Here is a 10,000-nt window from a genome sequence, read left to right on the forward strand (position 1 = left end):
TAGTCTTTTGAATTTCATGAGGTGATTTGAATTTCATGAGGTGGTCGTTTTATTGATGATGATAGTCTTGGCTGCATTCAGTTATTTTATTTGTTTTCTTCCACTTTTTTTATTTTCATTTCAACAACCCTTGTCCCTTGAATGATCATATATTTATCCATTATTACAGGTTTATTTCTTAGCACTGTATTTTTGAGGGATTTTATTTTCATTCTTGCCTGAATTTTATCCATTTATATGATAAAGGATATCAATATTGATATCATATATCAGTAGTGAATGTATACACTTCCCAGTGAATTCTTGATACTTAATGTATGACCTACCACATGAAAACAGAAAATGAAAAGAAAAATTGAAAATGTAAATCAAATTTTGAATGCATTTAAGGCAGATATCTGCAATAATAATAATAATGATAATTTACTGTGCTCCAGAAGCTTTATACTGTTGTGAAGCGTCCAGAGAATGTATACATAAGCCATTATGAGTAACAGGATTTTGGAAGTGCCCCATTGTAATATTTCAAGGTTTTTATTGTAAGTTATAAAAGCCTTGTATCCTGTGTTGTGAGTGAATAATTGTTATATGGGTAATGTTATTAATATCATTATTATTAAAAGGATAACGTCATCATTACAGTATTATTATTGGGAGTGGATGCAATGGGGAGACAGCAGTAGGTCTGAGAAATCCTAATCATTCTTAGAATGCCAGGTCCTAACCTAACCAGACCTTCCTAACCTAACTTAGGGCACCGTGCCCTGACCTGGCTGTGGGGTGAACTGAATATCCCCTTCTCAACACTTTGCATACTACCCTATTATTGTTATCATTCTTTTCTGTATTTCAGCAACTCTGACTGTGGAAGAAGTGTACAGAGACAGAGATCAGTTTGCATCCCTGGTCCGAGAGGTGGCTGGAATGGATGTCGGGAGAATGGGCATTGAGATTCTGTCCTTCACCATTAAGGTAAGATTGAGTACAGTATCACATTGATGTGATCCAATTGCTCAATTGTAATTTTGTCATTAATAATAATGTCAGTATTCCCACTTTCATTTTCATAACCAGTCCCATTAGTTATGACAGTATAATTTAATCTATAACAGTATATTCATCAATAATGAGGGTCAGCTTATCCATTACATTAGGCCAGTGCAGTGTACAAGACTGATCCTGAAATTTAGTATACAGGTTGCTTTATACAGTTTTATCATACTTGAATATTTAATCCATTGCAATACTGTACTGAATTATTAGGATAGTGTGTCCATGTTCATTTTATTGATTTTTATTGTTTGAAATTCTAATTAGAATATATGGACAACTTTAAGAATTTGAAACAGTAATATTTAATGAATGTTATTTTTTATTCTCCTCAGGACGTATATGACCGAGTGGATTACCTATCATCACTTGGAAAGGCACAGACTGCAGCCGTTAAAAGGGATGCAGATATTGGTGTAGCTCAGGCCAATAGGGATGCTGGTATCCGGGTAAATTTTATGTCTTAACCTTTTTATGATTGCTTTTGAGTTGTATTTGCCACAGGGAGGTCCTTCAGAGTCAGATGTTTCAAGTAAAAATTGGTGTGACAGTAGATATTTGCATCAGTATTATATTCAGTAAACTCCCTAGACTATCAAATCTTTCACTCTGTTAAATTAGAGACCTTTCAATAAAATACAGTAACTAGAGATCATATTATACATGTTTGGCCTAGTTAATAGAGGCTTCATTCATATGACCTGCACTGAAACACTGTGTTGACGGTATAAATTCTTTTGTACACGATCATCTTATGTAATCCAACAGGAAGCTGAAGCAGAGAAGGCAGCTATGGATGTCAAGTACAACACCGACACAAAGATCGAAGACAATGCCAGACTGTACAAACTGCAGAAGGCTCAGTTTGACCAGCAGATTAACACTGCTGTAAGTGTTTTCAAGCTTAAACATACAGTTGTTATTGTGATGGTCATGTTTTGTATAATTTTTTTTTTTTTTTTATTTTGTTATTGTGCAGTTTACTTTTGTGCTTAAGTTATTGCCAGTTACGTTAAACTTAAAAATAGCTAAAGTTGTAAAGGGTGACTAGCCCATAGCATATCCGTATACCATATATAGTATCCATGTACAGTATAAGATAGTTTTTGAAAACTTTTATGTGTTAAATCATTTCAGAAAGCAGATGCCCAATTAGCCTACGAATTGCAAGCCGCAAAAACACGACAAAAGATTCGAAGCGAAGAAATTGCCATTGAAGTTGTGGAAAGGAGAAAGCAGATTGAGGTAAGTTATTCTTTCTTTTTTCATCAAGAGTACAAAATATCAAGTTTGCAACACAAGTTTAAAGGATTGAGAATTATAGCTATCATCGCTGAATGTTTTTTTAAGTTGTTAAAATTTAAGTGATAAAGATTCTTATATTTTTTTTTTTACTAAATGTTTCTTCATTTTCTTTGAGAATGCTTCGACTTGGAAATTATTGAGAGTTAGCATAAAAATATCACCTGTACCTTGTGTATGTACTAGCATGTGATGTATTGAAAGCAGTTCCGCATTTTTCAGAATTATTAGCTATTTGTTTGAACCAGTTCTTTTCTTAAACATGCATTTGTGAACCATATTTTACCAAACTGAAGTTGGGCCTACTTTTCAAGACTTCCCATGTTCATACATAGGATACTTGCAAGAGATTATGAAAACCTTAAATGGATGAGAAAAATTTTTCAGAATTGCTACAAATGTTGAACTGTGTGTATAGGAAGTAACTGCACTTGTAGTTTGTGCCATAATGGGATGGGTAGAGATGTACCCAGTTATTCATGGTGCACAGTAGGAAGTGCCAAAGGTTCTCAGCAGCTTCCGTACATTCTGCAGCAGCAGCATCTTGTTTAGTTTACGTGCTATTGGTTTTTTTTTTTTCTCACATCCTGCCTGGGCTATCCAACTTCCAAATTTCTCTCCAGTTTATGATCAAATCTTTTGATCAGCCTCTTGAAAATGGAGGAGTCTAACTCCTTCATCTGGTTAAGCACTGACATTCATGAATTGTAATTGTTTCGTGGTTCCCAGCAGCACTTTCTAGTTAATAAGGAATGTTGTTTTGCCTTGAAAGCAAGTGTGATAGAGAAATATATATTATGCGGCACTGATGTTATAAAAAATCTTATATTCAATAATTTTCCCACCTTTCATAATTAGTATGACACGCCTAAATGATTGTATGGTCATATACATTATTGAAATTATTTATCCAAAAGAGGCACATTTGCAAATATTTTATGTCTAATCATTAAAGTACGATGTTACAAAGGGGGTTCTTTATGGTATTGTACATTGTTTTTTTGGTTATAATACCCATTAAATTACAGGGACTTGTCATATCAGTCTCCCGTAGAAATATCCAGTCTGTGCTCACTGACAATATTAATTGTCAATCAATGGGTTAATTTTAATATTAATTCAAGGGATCCTGGAAGAAACATACAGGAAATGATTGAAAAGCTTAAAATATTATTTAAAAGTTTAAATATCATTATTGATTACTGTAGTAGTCTTCTCAGATCACTGAGCCAGTGATCTTAAGATAAGCGAAAGAAAATAGTGAAAAGAAAAGTTAAGCGGTTCAGCGTGCTGGTAATTTTGATGTGACAGTTAGTTTTGGTGCATTATTAGTTTTGAAAGATAGTATACAATCTATCATTTTATTTTTATTTCCATTCATTAATATTAATTACTACAGTCACAGTCGTTCCTATCCTGCTTAAGTTGGTTATATACGTATGCTTCCATCTCAAAAACTATTTCTTGTAATGCTGAAATATGAGTTCATTTTGTTCCTCATTTTCAAAATTCTTCTTTTGCATTCCTTTTACTTACTGACATGATTTCGTTCCTCAGGTTGAAGAGCAGGAAATCAAGCGCAAAGAGAAGGAGTTGATTGCCACTGTTCGTCTCCCTGCAGAAGCCGAGAGTTACAGAGTGGAAACCATTGCACAGGGTAGACGCACTCAGGTACATTTCTAGAAGTGGCTGGTTATTGTTTTCCTGTTAAAAAATGTTTTAAGCTGCTGTAATTTCATTAAAATGACTAAAAATAAAAGAATTACTTCAATTTAACTTTGTAGTGCAGTACAGACACCACCCTACATATGAACGAGTTACGTTCCAAACAGCCGCTCATATTTTGAATTGTTCATAAGTTGGTCTTCATGCCTATTTAAGCACAGTATAGTATAAAGTCAATATAGTAGTTTATGTTTTTCATCCTAAAACACAATACATTAGTGTATACTGTACATACAATACAGTACTGTATTTTATAGAGTACTGTACAATACTTTATTAATACGAATGATACATAAAACGTAAATAAATTGTGATGTCAATGCAATTATTTCATACCGAACACACTTTTAACTTAATGATTACATTTATTCATATCTCTGAATGTTCGTAAGTAGGATAGTGTCTGTATTCAGAGCTGATCGAGACAGTGTTTGTATATGAATAGCTATAAATTAATTGTTTTTTATGGCACTTAGACTGTTGAGGCAGCTAGAGCCGAGGCCGAGAGGATTAAGCGCATCGGTGAATCTGAAGCTTATGCTGTTGAAGCTGTGGGTAGAGCTGAGGCAGAGAGCATGAAGCTCAAGGCCAATGCCTACAAGCAGTACGGTGAAGCTGCAATCATGTCTATGGTATTGGAGAGCTTACCACAGGTATGTTTTTGAGAACTTTTATATGAAATACTGTACTGATTAAGTTTTTTTTATTACATATCATAGTCATTTACTTTTTAGAATGTAGTATTACATGGGATTTTTTATTAATATTACTACTCATATTTTCATTGGGTGCTGAATTTCTGTTCATGGTACTTTATTTTTCTTTTTGTTTACAGTATAAAACTATATTCTGTAATTTCATAAATTGCTACAATTCCTAATTCACATTGTTATCTTGAAATTTCATTTAGTATTGATACTTTTTGCCAAGACCTGATGGGAATTCATGCAGAAAGAGTAAAAACAAATAAGAGCTGAGAAAACTCATTTTATAAGTCTAACCCTATAAAGAGAAAACCTGATTAAAAAAAATTTAAGGTGATGATGATAACCCTTTGTGGACTTCTTGATAGTCTGTAGGAACTTGCCTTCAGTGTGTAGTATTATTCTTAGGGAAAGGGCACTTTCTTAAATTGCTCATCCCTTCCAGCCAAACCTTTATTTTGTCGCAAGATTGTAAGTAAATAGTTACAATCTTAAGATGATTTTCTACAATGACATGACGTGACCCACCATATTGTTTATTAAGGTGTTGTAGAGCACCATGCAGATTATGAAAGTTCTAGTCAGCACATAATGTGAGTCTCATTTTACACAGATTGCTGCTGAGGTTGCTGCTCCACTTGCAAAGACAGAGGAAATAGTTATGGTGGGTGGTGCAGATTCCGTCACCAGCGCTCTCACTAAAGTGTGTGGCGAATTACCGCCAGCCGTCCATGCCCTCACAGGAGTTGACCTGTCTAAGGTAAAGTTTTAGAAAATTAATTAAAGATTTTGTAGCCTTAACTTCATGGTGTGAACATCAAGGAGTTTTAGAAAGATAAAGGCATGATAACAGTTAGCCATAAACAATACCAGTATTTTTTCTTTAATCTTCTGTTACACTCAGCTTTCCTATATCATACCTTGTGAATATTCACGTTTAATACTCTTGGAAACACTAACATTTATTCAGAGGCATCTTTCTTTCACAGAATTCTTGCCTGTATATACTATAGAACATTCTTATTTCCCACCGAGCCATATGAGTGCACTGTAAACTAGATGTTATTCCATCTGAAAGTTCTGGACTGTTTGCTATAAAACAAATACAGATCTTCTCAATGCATTATTGAACTGAAATAGTTCCTTCTCAGAGTCAAAGACAGATACCATATCTTCTCAGGCTAGGTCTGTGAGCAGAAAAAGGAAAATTCCCTTTTCAATATGCATCTTTTAAGTATCATTAAATTTTCCCCATCTGTTATCTTGAAACTCACTTTGAACACCGTCCATGTTTGGCCCCTGATATCCTCATATTTGATTGTGTGCATATCCTGTTTAAATATGCTGTCTCCTCTTGCATCTTAATTTATTATCATCTGGAACTGAGTACCCTACTTTCTATATGGACTTTTTTTTCCTTTTGATTGTTACAGAAAGCTTTATATATAGAAGTAAGAAATGTTTAAAGGTATGTGATAATATATTTGCAGTTTTAAAAGTTGTTCCCCATTCTAGATATGCAGTATGTATAGCCAGAAGAAATCATATCTGTTAGTTAGTTATAAATGATTTGTTTAACCAGACCTCTGAACAATCATATCTGTTAAAAGTATGCAATAAATTATAGTGGTCAAAATCAATATCCTTTTGTATACAGTACTCTCAAAATATGACTAAAAATTATGCAAATCGAAGTTGTTTTACATCGTACTGGAATTTATTAACTTATGAATTTTTATTACTTATACTTACACCAGCTATATCATGTTTTTTTTTACAACTACAGACACCACTATTACCCATTTGCAGATAACTCATAAACTCTATTGAGACTTTTCATCACTGAATGTAGACATTGAAGCTCTTGAGATAACATTTTCGACAACTTTCATGGAAACATGAAGGTTATGTTTTGAAAAGATATGCAATAGACATTTGTGGTGTACCTGTAATTAAATATTTTCAAGAACTTTGGAGGAAAATGATGTTTTGGAGCTATTTTATGAAAATAAATAGGATAATTCTTTTTAATGTAATGAATTTCATTTTGCTTTTGTTGCTTTCAGGTGCTAGGAAAGGTTCCTGGTGCAACAATTTCACCATCTGCTGCCCCAAGAGTTGCTCCCACTGCCGTTTAGACTTAGTTTTAGTGTCATTGTTTTATTAAGGTTAGATTGATTTATTTTTCTTCATTTCTTTGTCGTAATGTACATTGAATATCATACAGCTTGGCAAAATTTTGTATTTCTTAGAGTTTTTCACTTTTATCAGTTGCTGTGGATCTGATTTTCAGTATGCATGAGAGGAAAAAATACTCTTTCACTTCCCCCATAACCATTTTGTGTTAACAGTTTTCAATGAAGTTTAAACTATTGCCAGTAGTGAAACCACATGCATTGTACTATCTTCTGTATCTGATGCCTTTGTTACTGTATAATCATGGTATACCATGCAGAGAGATTTGAGACTGGAAATGCAACTGGATTCTTTTATGGACACAATTGTAGACGTAAAGTACCATATATCTATACAGTAAATTGCGTATAGACCATCACCATAATGCAGATATTATTGAAAGAAGCTTGTGGTGTTGTAAGATGATGATTTTAGTTACTTAGCAAAGATAAGCGGAATAAATTTTTATCATTATATTTTCAACGGGTTTGTATTTCCCTTGATATTGGTTTTGTGTTGTCACGAAAGCTGAGTGATTTACAGGATGTAAGAATTAAGGCATACTGTATAAATATTATATATACATATATACCAGTAAAATATTAAAGGTACCTGTACATGGTATGTGCAAGAAATTTACTGTTTTAAGTTCAGTCTTTATATGTGCTGAAAGGGATCTTATGGTTTGTTACGTGTTACACGTTTGTCATTAAACGTCTGCTATTGACGCATGCACAGACAACCAGTGGAAGAGTGAAAAATAGCAGATTTGTTTAAATACAATTTCAAATTGTAACATCCTTTGGACTGAGTGTCATCTGTTTACTTCTCATTCTGTACTAGAATATATTGGGATATCAGATTTCCATAGGTTTTAGTTGATGGTGAACTTTGCATATGCATAAACAATAGCTGGTCAGATTCTAGACGTTTCATTAGGCCAGGGGAGGAAATGAATCTAAATGATTTTGCTCTCTGATTGCTTAAACAGGAATTTTACTGTGTGGCAACTTGATCTAATCATAACAAACAAACAAAATTTGTTGCAAAAGAAGGTTACTGTCCATTATGCACGGTGCTTCACTCCTGTAATGGTAAATTTCCTCCCAGAACTATTTACATTATTGGTACTGAATGTAGAGAGATTTTAATATTCACTGTAATTTGACAGTCATGCAAAGCATTCACTTGCTACTAGCCCAACCTGTCAGTTCAGGGTTGGAGAGTATTATTAAATATATATTAAAAATCTATAAGGTTTGTATATGTATATATCATACCATTGGATTATGAGACACTTTCATCCCTGTTCTGAAAATCTGTTACAAAAACAGTGTATTTACTTGGCTAACACTGTTCCGTAATATAATTCAGAATTCAGATCTTTGTTTTGGCATCACAACCAATGAGGTGACCATTTCTTCTACCAACAATAATAAGGAAATGAAGTCTGGTTTCTGAATCAGCTTATCTGACTACTGTTAAGCAGTGTCAGTACTCTATTCACTTTGTGCCCCACTGGACATACTAAACCTGACAGAATTCAAACTGTTGTGAGAATGTAAAAGTCTAGATAAGAGCTCAATGAGTAACTCCACAAAGCTAGAAGAGCAATGAAGATATAATATCATTGTTAATACTTTGAAATGCAGTATGTATGGCATTAGCCACTTCTATGGAAAGATTACTCAGAGCAGAATGATCATATTTTTTTATTTGATGTATATTGCATTTTATTTAATATATTTTTGACAGATTAATGATTGTTTGTAGTATGTTTTTCATAATGTAATTATGTAATTTTTAATTAAGAATTATGTACTGACTTCATTTTATCATTACGTATTGTTACCATATCAGATAGACAGTTTTAAAGCCATGATTTCATATGAAACATGTCAGTTGCTCTGAATAACTAAGTCTTTTGTATCGGAATGAGATTTTTCAGTGCAATAACTTTGATAATAGATTTGCTAAAATGGTTAGTTCTGAAATGCTATTTTTCACACTTACCCATGTAAATCAAGGTCCAAGCTTAAGGGGGTTTAGGTTTGTACATTTGAAGGGAGGAAGAAAAAAAAGGCAATCATTTTGTATATTAGAATGAAAACCTTTTGGTGCACTTTCCAGGTCAGAGAATGTACTGTTTTTCTCACTGCCAGTGTAGCTGTATTTGTTTAATACTTATAAACACTATGAATGATGAAAATCTGTGTCTTTGTGTTACGTTATTCATGTTTAGGCTATGATGATATATGTTTTACAGTACTGCTTTGTAAAATCAAATTCAGTGATTTTATTTTACAAATTTTTCTCCTTTGTTTGCTTTGCTAGTATACGGCAACAACTCACTGTGCCAGTGCCTTGTCGCACAGTGTTATCGATCAAATGTCCAGGAAAACACTGGGTTTTATATCCTCAGGAAAATTATTATTGTTTTGATGAGGGACATAGGTAGGTTATGTATAGATTGCTTCCCCTGTCTCTTCCCTTCTTTCAGTGACGTTGCAAAAAAACAATGTACTTTTGTATGCTCGTCCGTACCTTAAACTACCATTTTATGGCAAAAATGTTAGGATGGATAGAAGATTCTACAAAGAATACCCCTAGTCTAGCTTATTTAGATAAAGGTTATAAACAATACAGATGAAATTTTCTCAACATTAATATGTACTGTAGATTTTCAATGGGTATTTCTCTTTCTTTTCTGTGTGTTCTACAATACAGTATCTTAAAACATTTAGTACTGTACAATCTGGTGTTAACCATGCTGACTTATGTTAAAGATTGATACTGTACCATTTAGTGTAGCTTATTTATAGTTTTATAAAGCCTTTTCATAAGAAGGGAACTGTGGCCACCTGACAAAATGTCAACTGTCGCCATAGCAGACTAATCACTGTTGTTGCGGGTTGTGACACATAGCATAGGTAGTGGTCAAAACCCACCGGTATCAGTGTCTGTATTACTCTTCAGTCTTCAAAGTACAAGCCACTTGTTTTTGTTATTTTAGTAAATAATTTTTTGTTGTTATTTCCATAGAT

General features: G+C 33.4%; 1 protein-coding gene across 2 annotated transcripts in view; it reads left to right on the forward strand.

Moving 5' to 3' along the window:
• The window catches only part of Flo2 (flotillin-2), a 107,346-nt gene extending 99,914 nt beyond the window's left edge, over positions 1-7,432 (forward strand). For both annotated transcript variants that reach the window (XM_067085693.1, XM_067085691.1), the window contains exons 4-11: positions 854-972; positions 1,386-1,499; positions 1,819-1,938; positions 2,188-2,295; positions 3,910-4,023; positions 4,554-4,730; positions 5,395-5,541; positions 6,848-7,432. In XM_067085693.1, coding sequence (XP_066941794.1) covers positions 854-972; positions 1,386-1,499; positions 1,819-1,938; positions 2,188-2,295; positions 3,910-4,023; positions 4,554-4,730; positions 5,395-5,541; positions 6,848-6,919 — 971 coding nt within the window. In that variant the 3' untranslated portion in view covers positions 6,920-7,432. The remainder of the gene's footprint in view (positions 1-853; positions 973-1,385; positions 1,500-1,818; positions 1,939-2,187; positions 2,296-3,909; positions 4,024-4,553; positions 4,731-5,394; positions 5,542-6,847) is intronic.
• The last annotated feature ends 2,568 nt before the right edge of the window (positions 7,433-10,000 follow it).

The sequence above is a fragment of the Macrobrachium rosenbergii genome, chromosome 42 (genome assembly GCF_040412425.1).
Source record: "Macrobrachium rosenbergii isolate ZJJX-2024 chromosome 42, ASM4041242v1, whole genome shotgun sequence".
In the NCBI taxonomy this organism is placed as follows: Eukaryota; Metazoa; Arthropoda; class Malacostraca; order Decapoda; family Palaemonidae; genus Macrobrachium; species Macrobrachium rosenbergii.